The 25,314-nt window shown below is 32.6% G+C and overlaps 1 protein-coding gene across 2 annotated transcripts in view; it reads left to right on the top strand.

The window, feature by feature from the left end:
- Window positions 1-1,605: 1,605 nt before the first annotated feature.
- The window catches only part of LOC148612274 (protocadherin Fat 4-like), a 46,808-nt gene continuing 23,099 nt past the window's right edge, over window positions 1,606-25,314 (top strand). For both annotated transcript variants that reach the window (XM_088593538.1, XM_088593536.1), the window contains exons 1-11: window positions 1,606-1,635; window positions 3,302-3,389; window positions 3,707-4,534; window positions 6,447-6,518; window positions 11,161-12,341; window positions 14,091-14,195; window positions 14,668-14,781; window positions 17,766-17,880; window positions 18,907-19,066; window positions 20,207-20,623; window positions 22,534-22,749. In XM_088593538.1, coding sequence (XP_088449664.1) covers window positions 3,329-3,389; window positions 3,707-4,534; window positions 6,447-6,518; window positions 11,161-12,341; window positions 14,091-14,195; window positions 14,668-14,781; window positions 17,766-17,880; window positions 18,907-19,066; window positions 20,207-20,623; window positions 22,534-22,749 — 3,269 coding nt within the window. In that variant the 5' untranslated portion in view covers window positions 1,606-1,635; window positions 3,302-3,328. The remainder of the gene's footprint in view (window positions 1,636-3,301; window positions 3,390-3,706; window positions 4,535-6,446; window positions 6,519-11,160; window positions 12,342-14,090; window positions 14,196-14,667; window positions 14,782-17,765; window positions 17,881-18,906; window positions 19,067-20,206; window positions 20,624-22,533; window positions 22,750-25,314) is intronic.

Here is a 25,314-nt window from a genome sequence, read left to right as displayed (position 1 = left end):
GTATTCGAATGTTTGAATTTCTATTTTGCTGTATATGTTCTTCCCATGTTTGTTGTAATCGAGGAAATTAGATACAAATCCCTGCCTCTAAAGTGTTTGGTATTCGTTTATGCATACTAAAATATTTAACATATCTTTTAAGTTGTCACAATTTTGGAGCAACAGCACATTTACCACTAAAAATTTGTAAACGGAACTTCAAAAAAAGTAAAATTTATCACAGAGGACAGACAAAACTTAAAGTTCAAAACGAATTCCGATGGATCATGCATACAAGTTATCGCATCGACAATAATTCGCAACAGATGGTTTGCAGCAGGCCAACCGAACACCCGTCACATTTTGTCAAACTATTTAACACTACTTATATTTTACTTTTTCAAAGCTATTAATATAATTAATGTGTCCACAGTATTAATCTCAACCATCAGCCCTTTGAAATAAAAGAACGGGAGTATTGGTATCTTTCAAGCCAACAAAATCTTTTGAAACTTCTTATGAAGTACTGTCATTGGGTCATTTGTACGTGTCTCACAAAAGTTCTAACTAAAGATTGCAGTTTATTCATTGGTTGCATTGATTAAGGTATACATGCATTTGGCATTTGATTTGTTTCATCCAGAAACTTGGATATGGTTTTTCCAGTCTTGAGCAAAGACAAACTTTTCTTTCAATTTGAAAAATGCACAACCCGTAAAAAAGCCCCCTCAAGTTTCACTTGTCTTTTTTGATAAAAAATAGAAAAAGTTTCATTTAATGCCATGCCGTACTATGCAGTTCAATGCTTTTATTTAATCGACCAAACTTTACGACAAACATGATGACTTTTCATTCAGCATTGTCAACTTTCCTTTCATCTGTGGCAACATCCCTTCAGCACCTGCGTATGTAGTGTTCATATCACAATTTATACATTATGCCAGAGCCTGTCGAAACTAATTTTTGTATCGCGCCTGACTTCTAACAAATAGGCTTCTGGAACAGGGCTATGTTGCTGCAAGATTGAAATTATCACTACAGAAGTTTTATGGTCGTCTTCATGAACTCGTGGATCGCTACGGTGTATCCATCTGCTCTTTGAAAACTGATTTGTTCAACATGTCATAGTTTTACTTTCCTCTTCCGTCTACCACAGACCTGACTTTTTATGAACAACTCGGCGGGTGTTTCTAGAAAAGCAGAGGACGCTTACCGTAGCGATGCACATGGTCCCTGCTCCCAGTTTTTAGTGAAGTCCGAGTTGCTCATTTGCTTTTGTTACTTTGTATGTATGATATTAGTTACTTGATGTTCTTTGTTGTGTATGTCTGTTTTCCATGTCTAATCTTTGTCCCTGGTTTAAATTCTTTTGATTACCGCTATAAACTTGGTTCCCTTGATTACTTATTGACCAGTATATATGTCGTATATATATATACTTCAACCCCTTTTATGTTAGATATTTGACATTTCGACATGAGTAGAAGAACGGACTTTTAACTTATGCATTTCAAAGTATCGTTATCAAGCAAGTTGTGAATGTGCATACTACATTCTCCACTGATACATATAAAGCAATAAAACAATAAAGGTAACTTATTTATAAGATATTTAAACTAAAATTGTTGAGATTATCGGAATAAAATGGTGTAATATGTAAGTATTCTATTCGGTGTTTGGTCATTGTTCTAGATTAATTTTTAAACTAGTCAATATTTGTGGTTACCATAATGTACATTAAACCAATTATTAGAACGTTAAACATTTTAGACATTTTTTAACTGATTGCAGTACCTGCTATTGACATGGTTTTTACCAATTTTGACACTTGGCAATTTTATGTTAATTGTGTTGAAACAAACCGGAACTAAGTGTAATGAAAAAGGGTGTTAAACGGCTGTTAAACATGTCGTTACCCACCATTGTCAATGGTAATGCCTGTACCGAGTCAGACCCATTGCGATGATTTCAAAATTTCCGGTTTTACCCTGATATTGGCATTTATTAAACGGACAAATCTTTTTTTTTACTTTTCCTGTTGACTAAACAGGTGTAATCAATTGATAAATTGTGTAATTGTTGTTCATTAACCAAAACGCACAAAGATGATCATGTGTGTAACAGTAATGATAAAATATACACTTTTAACATATTGTGTTTCAGATGTAAATCAAATGTCGTAATTACTCAGTGTATTACTCAGTTATACCCTGTTTAATGACTTTTCTTCACAAATAAGATATATAAAAGCTCATTATCACATTTCGACACTATCAGACAACCATCTAAAATAATATTAAGTTTTCAAATTAATAAAAAAAAACTACATAAAAGAAAAGAATTACAACAAAACACTAACCAAACAAATAGAATCCGAAGGCAAAAAAAAAGACAAGCAGGAAATGAATTAGATATCATCAGTAAATCAGTGAATAATTGCAATGACATCTGCCGTATACAAGGTGTTCTGAAAACATGTCCGAATGCACACAAAATAAACATTGCAGTATATATAGGTTAATATGAATTTAAGAAGTAATCAGCGAGGTCTCAATGCAAATATAATTTAGTCGATCATGTTCATACAAAGTAAAGTATATTTTGAACACCTACTTGGGCAGGCAGGCTGTTCTTTAGCATAAAACTTGATTTTGACCAGGAAGTATAGTCAAGGACGTAATGTTACTGCGTACCATATCCAGGTTTCTGCTATACAAAATTGATTATGCAATGGAGAAAAATTGAAGTGTTTGATAACTGTCACCACATTGAAATACAGTGGATTATTCATTTATTGCATTATTTATATACCAATTGAAAATTCAAAGGAGTTTAAAAACCTTTAAATTTGTGAACATGATACAGTTATTGTGTGATTGATGTCAAGCGTACAAATATTTATACCGATTGCCTCTTTTTATCAGTAGTTCCTTTTTTAGATATTTTTATTTGTATTTCAGAGTGTTAGAACCAACAAAAAATAAAAACCGAACAAACAGAAACAAACAGAACATAAACTGAAAAACCTAAAAAGACCAGTAAAACTAGTGAAAAATATTGCTGAGTCTAAGTTACGTTCTCTGTTAGAGTATCGGAAGTCATGGAATATATCACTGCCATAGATATATCAAGACAATACTTACATGTAACTTCTGATTCTCTAATTGTCATTGTCTTCCTGCTGGCTGTTGCTTCTTTGCGTTGATCTTTTACTAAGTAGGGTCTGTCCAACACCTTTTGAGATATTATCATTTATCATAAAAATGAAGACACATGTGTAATGACATTTTATTTTTATTAACGCATATATTTTAAATTGCAGACTTCAACAAGACAGATCGTTACAAAAATGAATGCTACATTACGAGAATTGTCCTTCCTCATTGTTGTGTACCTGTTTTCAGTCAATGGTATTTTTATACACACTTTGTGCTTATTTTGAATTAAAACTTATCTAAAGAAAATAACAATGATATGTTTAAACATTAACGTACGGTGTGTACAAAAAGAAGCTTTACAGATTGAGTCTCGTATTCACACTGTCAATGTACTGTTTCGAAGTTTGGTGGCTAAAGTAATTAAATCGTTATTTGGATGAAACCATTTAAAGTATTGAACTTTTTAAGGCAATCTGTTAAAATATAAATATTGGTTAGTAAAAATATGAACATTTGAATGATTTTAACATTTGGACAAAATAAGTTATATCATTTTGAAATTGTTACAGGAACAACGACTGATTCATCTCCAAAATATTATACTGATTTAAGTGATTATTCTGTGTCTCCATCGAAAATAGCACCCTCTTCATCTCCTATTTTCTCAGCGGAAAGTGATCTGCAATCTACATTTTTCTATCCATCAAAGGTCAACACACCATCGCGATATTTAACATCGTCAATAGAGTATCCAGATTCCATTCTGCTGTTGTCATCGTCGTTAACAGAATTAGAAGTAACATCACTTTACGAATATGTAAGTTCAGTTCCTGTAACATATTCTGTATCTTCAGAAATGATAGTTACTACATCATCGGTATATGTTGGTAATACTGAATATACAACAAGTGCTTCAATTTATGCAGTTACCCAGACGTCTGCAGAAGACCCTACGACAGAATCTGAATTATTGACATTACCGACAGACACGACAGGAATTACAGACAATACTTTTCCATTTCTGTCATCGACAAAAGTGCCTATTTTGCCATCATCATTTTCACCTTCAAGTACAAAAATCAAAAGGACAAATTCACCTACATCACCACCCTCAACAACTTCGTCAATGACAGAAACAATGATGAAGACAACATCAGATGAAACACATCGAATATCAACTATGCTTGACACAACTACTTTTACGCCGATAGTGACAACTTGTCCAAATATAAATCTAACAAGACCAGTGGTAGGGCTTAACTATCAATGTGGAGAGCATAGCATCAGTGGTAAATGTATTGTTCCTAATAGTGTGTGTATCATGGCAGATATTACCAAAATCTGGGAATGCAGATGTTCTTATGGCTACATACAGAAAAATGCTTTATGTAAAAAAGGTAAACAGCATTTTATCAAAACAAATTGCAAAGCAACTTTAGTTGTCCCAAATGGGAATGAAACCCTTCTCTGCTTCGACATCTATCTCAACACCATCTGCAATATTCTAAATCACTCTGCCAACTACACAATATTAAAATTTAGCCTTTATTTCTCGAATCGTTATCTGCGTAAGTCAATCTAGAGCGTGAACATAAGCAAATAATGTATCTGTTTATAGTTTTTGACATGGCAAAATATGATAGAATTGTACAAGACGATTTTATACAATAGTACACAGTTAAGCCGACCACTAGGTTTTAATGGAGACGGGTAACTCGACCGTCGATTTACTTCTACTTCATCACTTACTAGTAATTATCATATAGCATATGCGGCTAAGATCAAAATTAGATGTTGCAAGGATTGTTATGCATGTATGAAATAAAACCCAAAGGTCCATCTAATGTCTAGAAACGACGCGTAGCTGAAAATTCCTCAGCGGGATTCAAACTCGTCATTTATTTCCCACTTCTATGTCAACACAGCTTATTTTATTAATATCGAATAAAGGTGTAATGAGTCCTCCATGTCCCTAAATAATCAAAGAAACTGGAACTGCTTTTTACTTCTAGAAATTTTTTTTAAAGTTTATAATATATTCGACATACTTGTCGAGCTTTTTTTTACATTGTAAAAGTTTCAGTTACACCTCAGTCTAGTTTTCTAGTGGTGGTGAATTTCGCCCCACCAATAAACAGTTACAATACTTGTGTCTGTGTACATGTAGTCTTTTTTTTCCTTATGACTCAGTTAATACATATAACATATGGTGACAACTAGCATATAAGATAGGAATCGGAATTCCACGTCTTTGCTTTGCATCTTGACTATATCATCATTTTTTTTCAAAATATTATGAAGAAACTCAGGCTTAATTTTCAAAACATTGGCTCAATTAGATCTGTAATAATTTTACATTTTCTTAGTACCTTCCAAAAATTCATTTGTATTAAAGCGTTGTCAAAATGTAGATATTCACATTTTTTTGTCGTCTGCCAATATACAAATATTTATAAGTTCATTAAGCAAAAATTATAATTGGTTTCTATGTTTAACCACAAGACGATGTTTCAAAAACATATAAACCGACGTTTATAATTCTAGAGGAAAAAATGTTTCTTTTTTCAAAATAATACTTTCTAACTTTGTTAGCAATCCTGTCAAGATGTTAATCATTACCTTTCGACAAATATGTGCTCAATTTCAACAGACATCTCCCTCTGACTTCATACAAACATGTGTATTTAGAAAAATTGTAAGACATAGCATTCTTGGAATTTGAAATTTCCATTAAGTTTTTGTAAAATAGAATAATAAAACTGACCAGCCTTTTAGTGTTTTTCAGCCTAAAAAATTGTGGGGAAATTGAGCCCATGTTTGTCGACAGGTAATGATGAACCTTACATGATATATGTATGATTGGATTGGTTTATCAATATTTTCCCATGGGAATAACCTATATGTGGTACGACTTCGGCTTTATGGCATTAAATTAATATTAGCTTGTCAGCTAGGTAACATCTTATTCCAGATTTCAAAAATGATTACTTGTTTTTTTTATTGTGTTGTCTCATTAATTATAGTGCAATAGTCTCACCAACCATCTACGGAAAAAATATTTGAAATTTGGCATGAATCTTTACCTGAATGAATTTAATTTAAGAAACTTTTTTGCTAGGTTTATGTTTTATTGAGCTTTTCATTAAAAAAATGCATAGTAAAGCTTTAAAATTTTAAACGAAAATTCTGTTTAATTTATATCATTATCATAAGTTAAATATTCATTCAGTTCCATCTTTATTCCATTAGGGATAGGGTATATTGGGCACATGTTTTTTAGTTTTTTGTCAATTTAATTAACTTTTTCAGTACCAGATGGTTTATTTATATCAAAGACTAGTTCAGTGACTACTATGGATTTTGAGTTTTCGACATTTATTGGTAAGTGTGTTTTTTTTTTTATCATTGACATGCTTCATTATTATTAAGAAGTAAATGATTTATGGCATCAGATTTATGTTGCTTTATTCAAACAGTGTAATTTAAAACCTACTTACTATCTTGATCTCTAATGGTCTTATCACGAATCGAAGGAAGTTATTTTAGGTTCGATTACAATATTTGTGTTGTTTTTTTTTAATTATCATTGGCAATTCTTTCATTACCCATTAGATTGAGTATAATTATCTTATATTTTGTTCCCCACCCTAGCAATCACTAAATAAACTATAATATAATAGGGGCAACATACAGATACAGATTTAAAAATAGACAGAGGCTATTGTTATGGTTTTAATACAAAAGCAATTACATTTATAAGGAAGCATTTCGTTCACTTGTATCAACAAGCAAATAACACATTAACAATAAGAAGGAATAACAAATTTCAAGTTAAAATGTTAGACTTATTTGAAACATCTGAAATAAAATAATCAATACGCAAATCAGCTATTGATATTAAGTCACCTACAATTTGCATAAAATCTGGAGAAGTCATTCGTGTAAGTTCTGCCATCCAGGAATAAGCATAAGTGGACATAACTTTGCCACACACACAAACACACACACATACAAAGAGGCCGAGCATGTTATATATATATCGAAACATAAACATCGCATATGCTTATACCTTATGTGTAAGTATAACTACTTATATCACATTAGAGATTTCCAATAATTTGACGGAACTCGCCGTAAACGAACGTCACCCTAACTAACAGTACCTAAGACGACAGACCGTGAAGGACGGGAGAATTTATTTATAATTAGTGCAGATGAAAATCGTGGAACCATTCATATCTAATTAAAAGTTCATATCTTTATTGGAGATCAACGATATTAACACAACATTTGGAATCTCCGTTTCTGTGCAGTACTTCGGATAAGCAGATAAATGCTACAGCGAAGGCGGGTCCAGAGATTACAAAAGGAGGGCTTTTCCAATAAAAAGAGTTTTCCGAACCCCTTCAGGTTCCACAACTGCGATAGTTATTGTAAAATGCACATTTTAAGTCCCAGCTATTTAGTTGTAGTCTAAAATTAGTCGAATTATCAAACCGAATGTCGTTTGAATGCATTCAGGCTTTAATGCGCATTATATGCAAAAAAAATTTAAAACTTTAAAGTTATGGAAACTAGTAAGTGTCATATTTTGAACAAAAAAAATTGTAGTTTATGTTAAAATATGGAAGAAAGCACATATTTATGAAGCATTTGGTATTTTGTCATTTTCAATGACTACGTGCAGAATAACCAATGCATCTTTAAGTCAACTAGCTTGTGTCACTTTTTAAACGTTCAATGACAAGGCAATCGCTCCACATCAAATCTCGAGACTTGAAATATTGTATTTAAATCAATGTGTGTTTAAAGTAAAAATTTCAACAATAAGATTGGAATTGAATTATGGTATTGATATTGTTCCTGCATGAACACAAATTATAATTTAAAATACGTCTAATAAACGAACTCGATCTTCCTAAAATAAAATAAATGTCCAATGACGTTTTCAAAAGCAAAAACTATTTTATGTTATGTCATTTGATTTGACAACGCTTTTTTCACATTATTTTCTCTTTTCATATAAGTTTCATTTACAGTTGCTACTTTCCTATAAGTCCCACATATACATATTTATTAGTCTAAATAGATATTTCCGAATGCAAAGTGTCTGCATTAAAGTAACTAAATCAAATATGCACGTAATTTTGACACGCTAATCTCCCTTTCAATACCAGTACTTAAGTGTAAAATAAATGTATGACTATCATACATATATCTGAATATACATATCCATGCAGATTATTGAGTCTAAACACACCACGTGTGAGTTATTGTATTCAGGCGCGATTCAACGAATGGGCGTGCCGGGCAAACGCCCATTCCCCAAAAATTGGAAAGAATAATTTTATCTGCATAAAATTTTGATCACCATACTCACATGGTGACTTTGTCTCGAGCGATACTCTTCCGTCGTGTAATAATTTAGTACCGAAGTTGTCATTCACCGAGTCTACTCAACATAGTTATTCATATCTACAAAATTTCACGAGAAACCCAAGTTATTAACGTTTTAAATTGCGTATTACATCCTGAGCGAGAATGACTAAAAAATGTTTGTGAATTTAGAGACAAGTCACAGCAACGAAGAAATCTATATCTTAAATTTAGATATGGTCATTAATATAAAATCGATTAAATCGATAACTGTATCTATAGCAAATATTATTCAATACTTTTTAATCTGTCTTAAATGTTTAAATGATGTGTAGCTTATGCAAATATTTTACAAAGAAAAAAAAAACTTTTAAACATTTAAAATACATTAACTTTATTTTTCTTATTCTGATTATATAATGAGATAGAGGAAATGTTAAAAGAACTATAAGAAAAGTAAATAATGCTGAAGACATAATGGCGACAATTAATTTTTTTTAAAAAGTTTCTTCCTCTGTCATAATACCAGCGATATGTATTTCTTCATAACCGAACGAAAGAAAGGTACGTAAGAAATTTTAACTCGATTTCCAGTGTCATAAATAAAAGGCCAAGGTTGTAAAGGCATTACATTTATTTTGATTATAATTTCAATGAAATAGAAATGAGTTAAACCTTAGTTTGAGTGTTATTTCTACAGGAATTGTAGTCATTTTAGATAACAAAACAGACGATCCCTATCGGTACCTTTGTGGGAATCTCTAATAAGACAGTAGCAATATAACACATCGAGTAATGATGCAGGTTGAGTACATGTCACTGTCCTACAATGATACACACAGTTGTGCGTATTATATAATTAATAACATCTGAAAAGATTAGCTAAAAATTATTGCTAAATATTGAGACAAGAAAAACGTGCATTGGATATATATTTACGCGAGTAACTAAATAGAATCCTATAACATGTTCCATTCATTTTCGGAAATTCGGATGACGTACGCGTCATATTGAATTGAACAATGTGATGTTGAAAATTCTACTATCTTACTGCAAGTACAATACTCATCATATGTGTGGTTTGTGAGACAAGGATAAGCGTCAAATGTTGTTGCAAGGATATAAAACAATTCTAATGGCCCAAACTGTAGTATCGGAGCAAGGCTGCAAATTTGACACACAAGTTTTGGCGCTCCCTCTGATTTTACATCTATGACAACATAGCTAGAATTTCTTCCTCGTATGTTTAATCTAGAAATCACATGGTAGGGAAAGCTAAATTTTATATAGCCCTGTTGACCGAATAATAAGGAGCATTGGACTAAGTGCAGGCGGTGTTACCATAGATGTCATGGCAGTTTAAGTTCGAGTCGCACAAAAATTCGCTTTGCAAATTTGACAGTTCAAAAATCTTCTGGGGATTTTCTGACCAAAATATATTATAAATATGTGCAACATCTCCAAATAATGACAAAAATCTACAATGAATATATTGGATAAAGGGGCGGATCCAGGATTTGAGTTTAGGGGGAGCGTTAATTGAATTAAATGCCGTCCAAAGCTAGGCAAACATATTGAGTGAAACTTGTGGTGATTTTTTTTTCTAACCGATGGGGGGGGGGGGGGGGGGGGAGGGCGTACGGCTGGTACGCCAGTCCTTGGATCCGCGCCTGGGATAACCGATAGACTTCTTCAGCATAACAATAATTAGACACTCGATCTTCAATAAACAACATTTCGCAAAGTTCAAGTTTAGTTACGAGATCGATTCTGAAGCTGAACAAGGAAGATGGTACCATTATCAAAAACACATATAACCAAGTAATTATGAAGCAAGATGAGAAAGAGACTATCCTTAAACATAATTATCATGTAATCGTTTTCATCCAGCTCTACAATCATTTGGTTATATGTGTTTGTTTGTGGTATACTTGTTCATGATTAACAACTATTGTACAAAATTGAACACATAACGAACGCAAAAACAGATTCAATCCTGTCACCTGGCTTAATACTGTTATTCTTTCGTAGTTCCACCACGTAGCAGTCCTACATTATGTTCGCATTCATTTTGGAATAATAGTGTAATCCAACTCTAGGTTGGTTTGTTTTTTACACTTCGTTAGATGACAATGGGTTTACCTGTTGTAGTAGCCCAAGATTAACACACACACAAAAAAAAATTAACCCCCTTAAAGGTGTAGGACGAGCTCTGTGAACTTGACGGAAAAGTAACCTTCCAGATGTTTGTCGTATCCATTCAGGAACATTTTTAAATATGTATTAAAAGATGCCTTTTGGTTTTTATGTCTGAAAATAAAACTATTAGAAAAGCAGTGTTTGTGAATTGAAAAAATAATATTGACAAACTTTACCTTTGTGGTTTCTATTCTTTAATAGTATACTTAAAAACGAATGATTTTTTACTGCAATTTTATGGCAATAAAGTAAAGTTTGACCTACAACAAATAAAAGTACTTAAAGACATTAAGAGGTTGTTAACTCCTGTGTGATGCATTGAAATCTAGACCTCCAATACAAACAATTCATTGTATACATAATTAGGGTCAATTTTGCAGGCGCGTGTTGTTCCCTACTGTACAATAAAGTTTTTTGAAAATTTGTTTTTCCTAACATTTGTTTTCAGAGTTTACCCAACTTACTAGACACAGCATTACAGCAACAAATGCATCGTTTAATCTCGCTGGAAAATGTTCTACTGATCTCAGTGCTCACCTACACAACACTGGATTTTCGCAAGGACTTCAATTAAAAAACCGGGTACCCTTAAGTAAAAGGATTTGTGACATAATTCTTAGTGTAAGTGCAACCTTCGAAAATGTTGTCATACAAGACTTCTATGCAATTACTATTTACAATATTAAATTCATTATGTTTAAAGACATATTTATATTAGACGGCACTTCGAAAAATACAATTGTTGGACAAATAAAGGATTATAGCGATTCCCGTCTATTTTTAGACAGCGAACTGTTATACGCAGGCGAGTTTGGTATTATTCAAACAATGACAGATATAAATCTGGACAATTATGTTAATGCCTCCATGATAGTATATTCTGAATATAATACTATATACCATAGACTAAATTGGATATGGTATATAGTAGGTGCAGTTAGAGCAACATATTTAAGAAAACATTTTTTTGGAACACCTCTTCGTGAAGATAGTCCACCGAATACAATAATAGGCCATTTTAAATCTGTTTTCTCTTCCTTTGAAGTAATTCATTCCGGCCTTCTGATTGTAAACGATTCTTGTTTGATGCTAGGATCTGTTGAACTGAATTATGGTCAAGAACAAGAGATAAAAGAACAAATCGTTGTGGGGTTAAATGAAACTACTTTCAACATTTCGATCATATTCAAAGTCATTGACGTTAACAATCACCCACCTTATTTTGTGAGAGCACCATACAACTTTACTACAACTCAGGCAGCGTTTGGTGGAGTCGTAGTTGGAGCAGTAGAAGCTGACGATCTTGATTCTGATTCGATTCTGCATTTCAGCATCTCCCCGAATGATATCTTAGCTATTGACAAATACGGCATTATCACCATTAAGACTAGTATACAGGACTCTGATTATGAGGCTGTTGTGACTGTCGAAGACGGAAAATTTAAAAATCAAACCATAATACATATCAAATCAAAATTGAAAAACGATACTCTCGGAAAGACATTTTTTGGAAGCTTGTTTGAGAATACGAATTATAGTTATGTATCAAATGTCTCTGCCGAAAACCACGAAAATTTTAGGTTTTTTCAAAGTGATGCTTCTTCTAGTTTTCATTTGAATGAAACAACGGTAAGTTTGACAATTATTTTTTTTACAAAGCTTAACATTAAAGAGAGTGTCCAGGCAAAAAACCAGGCAGTAAGTGACACATGACAGATTTTGTTTTAAATTTGTTCACCTATTTTATATCTCAAAGGCATCCTTTCTCAAAGTTGAATATTAGTTTTTGATTTACTTCAACGATAAAAGAGAAATAAGATACATAGAAAGCATTGAAATTTCCAACGATAAAGGAGATAACTCCTTAGATCAAAATTGTGTTGCCTTGTTATGGAACAACATGTTATGTTATGTTAAAAAACCTCGTTCTATTTGATATACATCTTAGATATACGTTTCATTAGAGCAGATAATTCAGTGGGGTGGATATAATTTACCCTGTGTCACTCATATCTTAGGATCTGCATGATTTTTATATGGACGGCCTCTTATATGATAAGAAAAACAGAACACACAATATCTAAAAAAATATTCACTATATAAAATGACAAGATTTCAAATACATGTTTTGCCTTGTTTGTTCGATCTATTCTATTTTATATTTTAACTTCATGCAACAGAAACATTTGTAATGATTTTCTTGAAGGCGGTATTTTGAGATTTTAGATTTTCCTTCATGAGTACAAAAGGAAACATGCAATTCTTTTAATATATAATTCGATAAAGGGGAAATCATAGTGTTTCTTTTTACGAAACGATCTTTGTTTTTATGGGAAAATAGAAGAAAGCCCTAACATATTACTTGGGTAGTTTTGAATATGTGTTGGACTCACAACCGTGTCCGGTTCCACAAACATGTCCAAACTCATAAACCACGAACTACATTGTCGTAATATATTGAAACAGACAAGTAAATCTAATGTTTCAGGTGGTGGCGCAAAATTAGCGGTGTCGCACTGTTGGGACATGTTTTTTTTCTTTCATTTACTTCTCGGATGTGAGAATTAGTCTTTAAGAGACAGAGATTATATCCGACCAGATCGGTATATCGTGATTGTGTTCTATTTTTGGTTTTTGTTTTGTTTTGTTTGTTTTGTTTTGTTTTTTGTTTGGTGACTATGTTATAGTAACGGATCAACGGTTCATCTGTTGTCTTTGCATTATATCGATAACTTCTATTAAAAAACATATCAGCTACAAAACAGTCCCGAGATGCGTTCCTGGCTCTTTATTTCTAATAATGACTTAAGCATTCACGATTTTGCGAGGAAATCACTTATTAATACATACTTCAATGATGTTTTCAATCAAGACGCCCCTTTATTGCGCATACAACTTTGGTTTAGTGTCGAATTTAAATACTCAGAGACAACTTTATCAAATTGTAATTATTTCCTTTTTTTGTTAACTATTTGCGAATAATAGACAAAGGTATCGGTTTTAACAATTTAAAATTGTGTTTGTATGTTTGAGGTTTGTTGATTTATGTCCTTAGAACATGTTACAAGAATATGAATCATACATTGTCCTGGCCATACACGCATATTTTGGAAATATCGTCTCTCTACGCTCAAAATAAATATAAACGATTTGGTTAGATAGTAGTTATTTGTAAATCGGACAGGTATGTGAGATTAAACTTGACACGTTTATGATAGTAGGATGTACTTATTTTGCAATTTCCAAGACATGAATTGACGTCACAACATGATCGGACCTGACCCTGAAATCGGGACACTTTTGTGGAACCGGACATGAATCTGACCCTTAGATGTGTAACACTTAACTCATGAATGCATTCATTGTCTTCTTTTTTAGGGCGTTGTCAGAAATATCAAACAGTTTGATAGAGAAAATTCAAAAGAAAAAGAATTTACGTTCACTATCTTGGCAAACGAAAAAAGCCAATCTTGTTCCCTTGTGGTAAGTTATGCAGCCTTTATGATAGCACTACATAGTGCTTGAGGACATACACACCATTCGTATTTTGTACATATTGACACACAAAGCAATTTTTAAAGGATGTATTTTTTATTAAAGGTTCGTCATCACGATAATATCCCTTCAATTCTAAATCATATACTTAATAGTTGATAAATATTTGGAATATAATAAGCCTAATATGTACGTCATTCCAGTATTGTTTGATATTTGCTCAGCTTTCTTAGAACTGATATATTTAGATAATTTATTATTCTATCAGTCTTGTGAAGTTCCAATTTTTGCACTTACACATTAAAGAAGACAAAGTTTAACTCTGTTTATTTTTTTACCACTGGGAATGTTTTCTATATGCAAAGAACATGTTTTATCTGTTTAGTTATGTGTCAGTAATTTTATCCAAAAACTCAACTCTATTAAGGATATGTTAAAAATAATCTTCAAAATATTTAAGGTTGTAGGAGTATTGAAAATAAAAATAGAAGATGTTAATGACAAACCTCCAGAATTTGTCAATGCACCATATGAAGCTGAAATAGAAGAAGGACAAGTTGATACAGCAATAAGGGTAAATAAAGCACTTAATATATTGAAGTAATTCTATTTTTATAGAAATATCTATTGAATTAGGGTTAATAGGATAAATTAGACGATATTGAAATTAATTGAAGAAGCCCAAAGCTTTTTGGATTATAACATATAAAAAGTAATCAAGGGAACCAAGATCAGAATGTTTACCAAAATAATATAATTAAAAGAAACTGACTAGAAAAAACGTGTTACCAGGATCTAAAAAGGACTTACAGAAATACCAGTTAATTATATCCTTGCAATTTAATGCATCATAGGTAACAATAAATGCTCGAATTTTCTCTTGGTGAAACATTAATACAAGAGAGAAATCAAGTTCACATACGTGCAATACGCTGTCACATGTCATATTATTCTCTGAAGCAGAATCAGAGTAGAGCAGCAAAATAGCAATTTCTATTCAACTCTTGTATAAGCAATTGATTTGCAAGAGTTCAAAAACTTAAGTTCGCTCATAATCTTTTGAGTTACTTTACCTATCACAGATTCTCATTCGAATTGAGATTTTTGTTAAAGGGCACATTGTGGGTGCTATGAATGGTTCATTAACTGACACATTTCTTGAACAGCTTCTACAAGTTAAAAAAATATACAGCTACTTTTAAGTAACATGTATGGTCATCTGATATAGTTGACGCGGGAAGAACTGTTAGAATGAATAACTATAGACTGGCAAAAATACTTTATTTTGCAAAACAAAACATATTATTCTCAGTTATGCGAGAATATTTCAATACAAACTACTATATTGTATTGTTTCTACAGACACCTTTTTTTTTCAAGATCCAGCTAAAGCAAAGCATAAGCTTTACTCTTTTTCATATTTTTTTATTATCCGATGCACCACTTCTATCCTCTTAGTCTTTAGTGGCGTCGGAATAACTCAGTATTTTCTCTGCATGTGTTATTTTGGTTATTTCGTGTTCTTTGGTGTGTGTGTCTGTTTTCTCTGTCTAGTATTTATTACTGGATTGCATTATCTTAATTTCCGCTAGAATCGTGGTTCCTTTGATTACTCTTGCATATCACAACACTTTTTAGCTCACCTGGACACAAAACTCTTCTCCTCTGTCACTACATGACCAATTTGAACCAAACTTGTTATGAATGTTTCTTGGGGTATCCTGCGTGCGTAGAAATGATGTAGGGAAAAACACGGTCGCCGTTACTAAAATAGAACATACGGGTCAGACAATAGTTTTTCGCAAATATCTCCAAATCCGCTAAGTTTAGCCAAGTTCTGGCGTCGGTTAAAGTGTTCAGCATGATGAGATCGGTTTGTGGTCAAATTTTCATTTCATCTGTTAAGGCATGTTTGAGTTATTGCCCTTTTTCGACGTTTGTTTTCTATTTTTAATGTTATTTTTTTCTTCTTTCAATTGTTGAAATGATCCTTATTATAAGGCCTTCAGAAGTCTTTAGGGATCAAAGTTGTCAGGCGACTCCTTGTAAGACTTTTTGCCCTTGAAAGATGAAAAAATGACGTTTTTTACCGTTTTCAGCTATTATCTTGAAAACTATAAAGATAGAAAAAATATTTCAATTCCTGAAGTATGATCCTTATGATAAGTCCTACCAAAGTCTTCTTAAGTCAAAATTGTTGGATAACTCCTTGTTAAATTTATTGCGCTTGAAAGACAAAATTGAACCAGGTGGGCGATTCAGGCTCTGGGAGCTTCTTGTTATGTAATCATTTTTACATCAAACACATTTGTACAACAGAAGTTTCAGTCTCACTAGGCAGCAAATAATACTAGTGTTTCCGTATGCAAATGTATTTATTAATCGGTTGTTTATAATTGCAAACAGATATCTACTTAGATGTTAATTGAAGGAAACTATATTAAATATGGTTAACATCTGAACTCTTAAGAGATAGTAAAAATGTTTTTTTAAAGTTGTATCTCAAACACACACTGCACATTTGACAGATTTGGTATTGGTCCAAGGTGAGACAAACTGGACTGAGGCGTAGCCAAAGACCAATATTTTAGCCCAGGTCCAATAACTCAACCAATATTAAAAACCTTACGCAATTATACCTTTATTGGCTAACTAGTCCAATCCGTCATATTAACCGAGGCCAACATGACGTATTGTGTGTTTTTTTAATTCTTTTAATTTTGTGCCCTTGACCAATGGCCTATGAACGGCTGACAACTGTCCAGTTGTAGTATTTAAAAACTGTAGGAAAACTGGATATGAGACTGAGTTGATAATAGCTGACTTGCGGAGTGTCAATATAGATTATTTGAATGTGTTACCCGGTTTTTGTTTACCTGATGAAAAAAAAAACAATAACAATATGACTTAGCTTAGCATATTATTGGAAAAACCCAGTGGAATGTATTCAACCTTTGGTACGTATTTATCTAAATTATCACGGAATGTAAACATAATATAAAAAGGGATGTACAATTTTCAAAACACCACCCTGCTACAAATGGCCAACCAAATGTATGATTACCGAGGACGGGGAGGGGGACACAGCAGTAGTAAAGGATTCAGAAGTGTTATTTTTGAAGCTTTTGTTTTTCTTCACAATTCTCATGTTTCTTGCTGGGGTTAGTTTTCATTTAGGAGGCATCATAATCGGATGCCTCAGCTTAGATGAAATGTCCTTTCTTCATTATATGCATATGTTATGGGTTTTTTGTTTGGTTTATTTCTTTGGAAGGGGGGAAAGGGTTCGCAAGGCCAATCTTTGGGTTTAATTAGAAAAATCATATACATTTGTCAAACTGATTCCACCCGAAATCCTCCTAACCATGAAATAACTCCTATTTTACAACTTCTCTTGTCCTAAAAATGTTATTGAATCCTACAAATTTTCTACAACATCTGAATAGATTAATTCCCTGTAAGATAATTCAAAATCACTTGTGTATATATTTACTATTTAAAATTCTTCACAATGTTTTAAAGTTACCATGGGATAATTCATATTCATATCTTTTTCAGATGAAAGGCAACTCTCCTATTCAGACTAAAGACGAGGATATTGATCAATTCGTTAAGTTTACTCTCATTTTAAATCCTGATACTTCTGATTTATTTAAAATAGACAGATATACAGGTAAAGTAGTACTTTTTATGAGTTTAGACGTAAAGATTTTGCCATATTTATTTTGGACTTGATTATGAAACGGATCAATCTTCGGTAGTTTTGTTGTTACCCTTATTTAGAAAAGTCAAGTATATAGAAAATGGAATGAACCCATAACAATAAATGAAGCGAGAAATTACAGATTAAGAAGTGGAATGCTTTAATTTTGAATGTAGAGGAGTCTTTGAAAACGGTTGCCTGGAGATGGGAAGGTAGTTTCTGAAAAACAACGCGGATGTAATGGTTCCGTCGGCCCGTCGACACAGACACTAAATATATTGATTCCTATAGTGCATCGATCAGATATATTTGATATTGTCATTTCTTTTTATCTCATTATACCTGCACCATTAACCAAGACGGCTTATTTGGATTATTAAGTTAAGGTGGTCATAAATTTGAGCTTCAGATTTCTTTACCGCTTTAAAAAAATATCATTATTAATATAATTACATGTATTTTATTAGTTTTTGTTATAGTTGTTTTGGTTAAGAGCCTCAGTGAACCCACACTACCTACAAAATGATTCTTTACATTATTATTATCATTATTATTATAGGCTCTAAAACACACGACAGTGTAGTTTCTTGATAATTTCTTCATTACACAACACATTAATACTATCGCTTAATTTGACAATTGAACTTTGAGCTTACGAACAACTTGTGATGGAATTCCAATATGATGTTTTTATTTTCATATAAATTCAAACAAAACGCACTTATGATGCAATACGACATTAATAAATAAACTACCAATCGTCTAAACCGGTTGAAATCTTTGGCGGCCAGGACAATACAAAAAACACATTATCTACTACACACGAATGACAAAGTGCACACAGGGATACATCTAGAAGTACTGACAAAAACAAACGTTGTGAACCCTCTTTAAACGCTGGCAACGGATATTTTTAAAACTTATATTGAAAAAAAAAACAAAACAAAAACAAGCAAACAAACAAACATGTCAGATGTATTCCTTTTGGTTTTATAGGTGTCATCAAGACAAATGCACCAATTGATCGAGAAGTACATTCTAAGCCATTTACACTGACGGTTCAAGCTAATGACAGTGTTCACACAACTACCACAACAGTCATTGTGACGATAATTGACATCAACGATAACACTCCAAACTTTAAAAAACTGGAAAAGTATGAATAAGTTTTTTATACATTGGGTTTCTCTGTGTTAAATATAGTTAATTCTTGTGTGTCTGGTAGTTTTAAAACAGGGCATGTTACATTGTGTTTTCCATTGTGTTTTTTTTTATCTCAGTTTTCGCTATATAGATGGCGTATTATCTTTGAACAATCCTAATTTCGAGGATTTGATGCGTCGCATCTACCCCAAAGAACCTGAGATAAAGGATACTACAGACACTTTTAAGTCAGCCTCATATCTTGGCCTCCACTTAGAAATCGATGGTAAAGGAAAACTACTGACCAAACTTTACGACAAACGTGATGACTTTTCATTCAGAATTGTCAACTTTCCTTTCATCTGTGGCAACATCCCTTCAGCACCTGCGTATGGAGTGTTCATATCACAACTCATACGTTATACCAGAGCTTGCCAAAACTAGACAGACTTTTTTTAACTCTAACAAGTAGACTTCTGGAACAGGGTTATGTTGCTACAAGATTGAAGTCATCACTACAGAAGTTTTATGGTCGTCGTCATCATGAACTCGTGGATCGTTATGGTGTATCCATCTGTACCATGAAAACTGATTTATTCAACGGGTCATAGTTTTTCTTTCCTCGTCTACCCCGGACTTGACTTTTTATTAGCAACTCGGCGAGTGTTTCTAGAAAAGCAGAAGACGCTTACCCTACCGGTGCACCTGGTCCATGCTCTCAGTTTTTAGTGGAGTTCGAGTTGCTCATTTGCTTTTGTTATTTTGTATGTATGATTTTAGTTACTTTATGTTCTTTGTTTTGTATGTATGATTTTAGTTACTTTATGTTCTTTGTTTTGTATGTATGATTTTAGTTACTTTATGTTCTTTGTTTTGTATGTCTGTTTTCCATGTCTGGTCATTGTCTCTGGATTGTATTCTTTTGATAACCGCTATGACCTTAGTTCCCTTGATTACTCTTTTATACTTTCATTGAATATTTCATAATCATATCGAAATTGTAAGGATTCAATTACTAAAAAGGTCGACATTCTTTTCTTCTTGTTAGCAACTTTTTTTTCAATTGTAAAATGATAAGGAAAAAAGTAGAACAACTGATAGTTTGCTAAAGGAAGTAGGTAAAAATATATAACTTATATACATGTTTTTTTAGTTTCACAATATTAGAAAATAAAACTGTTGGGTCAATTGTCACAAATGTTTCTGCAACTGATGAAGACATTGGTAGAAATGGCGAAATTCGATATGAAATACAACCAAGAGGATATTTCCAAATAGACGAAACCACGGGGAAAATCAGGATCGCGGTTGAACTAGACAGAGAAAAGGACGACTTCCATTTACTGACTGTATATGCAAAAGATCGAGGTTTTCCGGTGAATTCTGCGTCAGTTCTTCTAAAAATAACCATTGGTGATGTTAACGACGAAAAACCTACATTTGATACTGAGGTTCGGATTGAGAGGATACGTGAAGACCATGACTGTGCCTTAACAATAATGACACTTAGTGCACACGATAACGACGAGGAAGGCTATCCTAATAGTCAAATAAGATATTACATAGAACGGTAATTCAATATTTTTACGACAAATTTTAATCGCATAATTGAAATATTTTTTTATGAAATAAAATAAAGATACTCGCATGACCGGTTATTCCTACCGTCCTAAAATTCAAGATATATAATGGGTCTTAATTGGCGCAGACATTTGTATTTGATGTAGAATGGATAATTTACTTCCTAGTTTTGTAAAATTTAAGAAAATCGGATATTTTGACAAATGATTATGGTTTAAGAGTGCGCAGTTCAGATAAGTTAATATAGGCAATAAAACGAGTTAAAACATTGCTGTGACTCAAGCATCATTTTTCATGATAATAAGGGGACCAATTTTACCTATAAATATACCTAAATTTTTATTTTAAATTTGCCTACGTGTTTTAAGTTTATTTGCTTAAGCGTTTAAATGCCGTTGCGTTTGTTTTTTTTTAAATCCGTACATAAAATCAGTAGTTTTGAAAGGTGTGGGATATTTGGATTGGTTACTTTTGCATTATGGTTTGGGGTGGTACCATCAATTATGTCTTATTAGTATAATAGGTTTTTCATTAAGTTAACATTCAGTATGTTGGATAATATCCGTAACTGTAGCATTGGTTGTAACCTAAATTTAAAAATATAATTGACAATTAACTAGACTTAACAGACCACCCACCAAAAAAAAAATAAAAAAATACCGTGTTTAAGAAACAAATGCCATTTACATTCATTATATTTTTGTCAAAAGAGGGAAATTTAAATCTAGCCTTTAACAGTTTTAACAATTTTACACACATTTTAAACATTCAATTAAGTCATTACATGTTGATGTATATGGCATATCATGGTGAGTTTTGCAAGGTTTAGAATCTCCTCCATTTTATTGGAAATAAATTTCAGTTTCGTGCCATATCTAGGTTGAAAAAATCAAAAGAAAGCTTAGATATCCAATGTCAATGAGTTCGAAATTTTTTAAATTATAACAACAATTTTCTGTAAATGTTTCTACAAAAACATACACATATACAATTTGCCTGTCAAGGAGAGTCACTATTATCTATGATAAATTAACAGTGCATTTTAATTAATGATATATATTACAAAAACACCGAATTACCACCGTATAAATCAACTTCTCCCATACCACTAATTGAAATTGAATTTTTTTCACAAAAACTTATTTACATACTCCGATTGTGCATCTCCTTTTTTAGATGCTGATCCAAATTAATCTGGACGACAAAAGGTGCATGCTATCAAATGGGGAGTGGGGGTTTTGTTCACAATTGCTCACAGTTGGTCTAGTTTTTTTTCTCGAACTTTAATAAAATGTTATACTACTTTGATCAAAAATGGCAATTCAGGAACAAAGACACTGGTAATTCTTCGATATTTCTCGGAAAATAAAAATAAAGTCGACATTCAGCGTGTTTCAGTAAAATTTGTGCAATATATCTTTAATTTTGACTCTTAACTTCTCTGCTACGCCTGAGTGGAATATTGCCGGCCTCGGTTCAATAACTTAGACAATATGGAAAACCTTTTGCAATAATACCATGATATTTACGTACTACATTATTAACACTCTAATAATTGTTTCAAATTTGTTTTTGAAAACACTTAATGAACAACTCGGCGGGTGTTTCTAGTAAAGCAGAAGACGCTTACCCTGCCGGTGCACCTGGTCCATGCTCCCAGTTTTAGTGGAGTCCGACTTTCTCATTTGCTTTTGTTACTTTGTATGTATGATTTTAGTTACTTTATGTTCTTTGTTGTATATGTCTGTTTTCCATTTTTGGTATGGTATTTGTCCCTGGATTACATTATTTTGATTACCGCTATAACCTTGATTCATTTGATTACTCTTTTATTGGTTGCATGTGTCAAGTTGACAACAGAAGTTTTGTTTTGATTATGTTCTTTTTCTTTATTTTTAGTGGATCATCATATTTTGAAATTAAAAATGGTTCTAATAACATAACATGCAAAGCGGCTTTAGATTATGAAACACAAAAACGACACACCATAACGATAATTGCAAGCGATGGTGGATACCCCACGTTGTCCAGCCAACAATCAGTTTATCTCGATGTGATTGACATCAATGACAATCCACCGATGTTTACGAATGTGGCAGAGACTCTCGAAATAAGGTATGATACAAAATAAAACTTTCGGTATGCCATAATAGAAGCAACAGGTAATAATACTCTATAAACCTACTCTAGATCGCATTGTTGTAGAAGTACGATAATCGTTCGAGTTAATTGTTTGATAGGCGATGATTGACAAATAATTCCAGGAGGTAAGATTTTGTGTAGAACCAAAACATTCTTCTTCGCGGTAGTGTTTATATTAGACATGTTGATCGACTTCCTTGCAGTAAACGTAATGGTCTATCGTGCACAGTCTAAAAGGAACTAGAAAAAATCAAAATTTCTAGTGCAGAGAATAGCAAAGACTTATGGGTGGTAACAAAAAAGTATAATTCGAGCATTTGAATCTCTTTTTTAAATATCTCAATTTCATTTAACATCAATGTTTGCACTTTAAAGTATCTGTGAATTGTCTATTTGAGGTGAGTAGAATTACTGGTTAGCATTGACCAGCTTGATTTTTTATTGTACTAATGTATCATAAAACCATTAATGCATTGCATATATTCATGAAAATTAAATGTCATTGATTGATCGGTGTGTCGTTTGTTTTCAATAATCACCTTATCTGTCGTCTGTCTGTCAGTCTGTCCATTAGTTCGCCTTCTCGTATATTCACATTTCTTAATTTTCTTAAACTACACAAAAGTTTGGACAGACTGGACATTATAAGTTGATATGCATGAAGACTGAAATTGATGTAGGAGGATTAAAAGGTAGATAATCTATTTAGCATGTTAAAAAAATGTAAGAGTTACTCTTCGATAACCGCTGGAGAGAATGTAATGAAAGTATGTATAATTTTTGGAAACATATGTGTATATACATTAAAGAAATATTATATTACTAAACGAGGGTTTTTCCTTTTAATTCTCTAATTTACTACTAGAAAAAAACTATAAAGGAGATGACCATCCACAGTCTTTGTTTGACTGATACAAACACAGAATGTCTCAATCATAGCATAATCTGTCTAAAAATACATTTTGTCTACCTCAACGGTAAAAAATAATGTCAATCTAAACCAATACGAAAATGTTTATGTAGATATTTGTTGTCTATGTGAACAATTTTTAGGTTGATGTAGTCAACAATTTCGACGTCAACGCTTTTTGGGGTTGAATTAGACAGAAAGAAATGTTAACGATAACACTTTTTGCGTTGTGATAGACAAAATGTATTCACCTCAAGGCACAAAAACGTTCTGTTAGACATTTTGTGTCCTACTCAACACTTAATTCACCTTGATGTTTGACGACAACGTATTTTTGTGTTTGGTTCGTTAAATTGTGTTTCAAATTAACTCTTTAAGTATTGATATTATTAAGATATGACTAAGTTAAATAGAAAGACAGTTTAAGTAACCATTATTTGTTTTCATCAGTTATATTTTGACTGTGCATTGTCACTACAGTAATTATTTCAGTCAGTCTTAACTAATATACTTCTGAACGGATTTCGTTATACATTCATTAGAATGTTGGCCATTAAATACATATGTTAATGAAGGAATAATATTATTGTTGCATATCCCTAAAGATAGATAATCTAACTTTATGGTTAAACATTTAATCTGATGAACTTTTTTGGGTAATTGATGTCCATAATTCTCTGAATGCTGAACCGCGCAAAACTACAGCCTTTGTCACTTAGTTCCTTCTTCGTGCATCTTTATAACAACATTTGGGCTGGAATTAGGGTATGTTCTGCAGACATGTAGGATCCATTTCTATTTTCACTTTTGATGACTTTGGATAGAAGTATGGTGTCATTTATCTTGTAAAATAACAGCATTTGATTTAGTTAATAGCCAAAAGTCATGCACTATTCTGTAGAAGCATCTAGTCTAAAATCCCTTAAGCTGTTTTTGATGGTTGTTGGTGTTGTCTTACACGATTCTGTCCCATATAGCAGTACTCCAAACACAGTACTTTTAAAACTCTTAATTTTCGTTTTTGTTCTAATCTGGCAGACTTCCAGGTGTTATTAAGCATTTCAAATGTTCCTCTTGGTTTCGGGTTTCGTGCTTGGACATCTTTTTCCGAGTTGCCACGTTAGGATATTTCACTGCATAGGTAGACATAGTCGTTAACTTCCTCAATGCCTGCTGAGTCTAAGGTTATGCTTGCTTCAGATATTGCATTTAACTTCAAAACCTTCGTTTGATTGGCGTTGATGTTCAAACCAATATGTTTTGCTGTATTGCTCATATCGCCTGTTTTTATCTTGAATTACTCAATGGCGATGACATAGAAGGGCAATGTCATCCGCAAAATTTCGGTTTGACCTCATCTCAATTGAAATCCTGGTTATACCTCTGAAATGTGACTTACATTCAATATTTCGGAGAGCAAAACACGAGTCTTAATTCATGTACGTGTATGTATGAATAATGATAGTGATTCTTGTAATTATAAAAGGATAATTCAATTGTGTTACTTTGATGATGGATGATGTCCGTTATGTAACTTGAAGCCAAATCAAAGGCCACGTGAGCTATTGCCATCACTTGGCGTCCGTCGTCGTCGTCGTTAAAACTTTTTTCAAAACTTTTCTCCTCTG

Source organism: Perna viridis, chromosome 7 (assembly GCF_037379345.1).
Source record: "Perna viridis isolate PV_CMFRI_1.1 ecotype Kerala chromosome 7, ASM3737934v1, whole genome shotgun sequence".
NCBI lineage: Eukaryota > Metazoa > Mollusca > Bivalvia > Mytilida > Mytilidae > Perna > Perna viridis.
The sequence above is the reverse complement of the archived record's forward strand: the minus strand, read 5'-3'. Positions and strand labels throughout refer to the sequence as shown.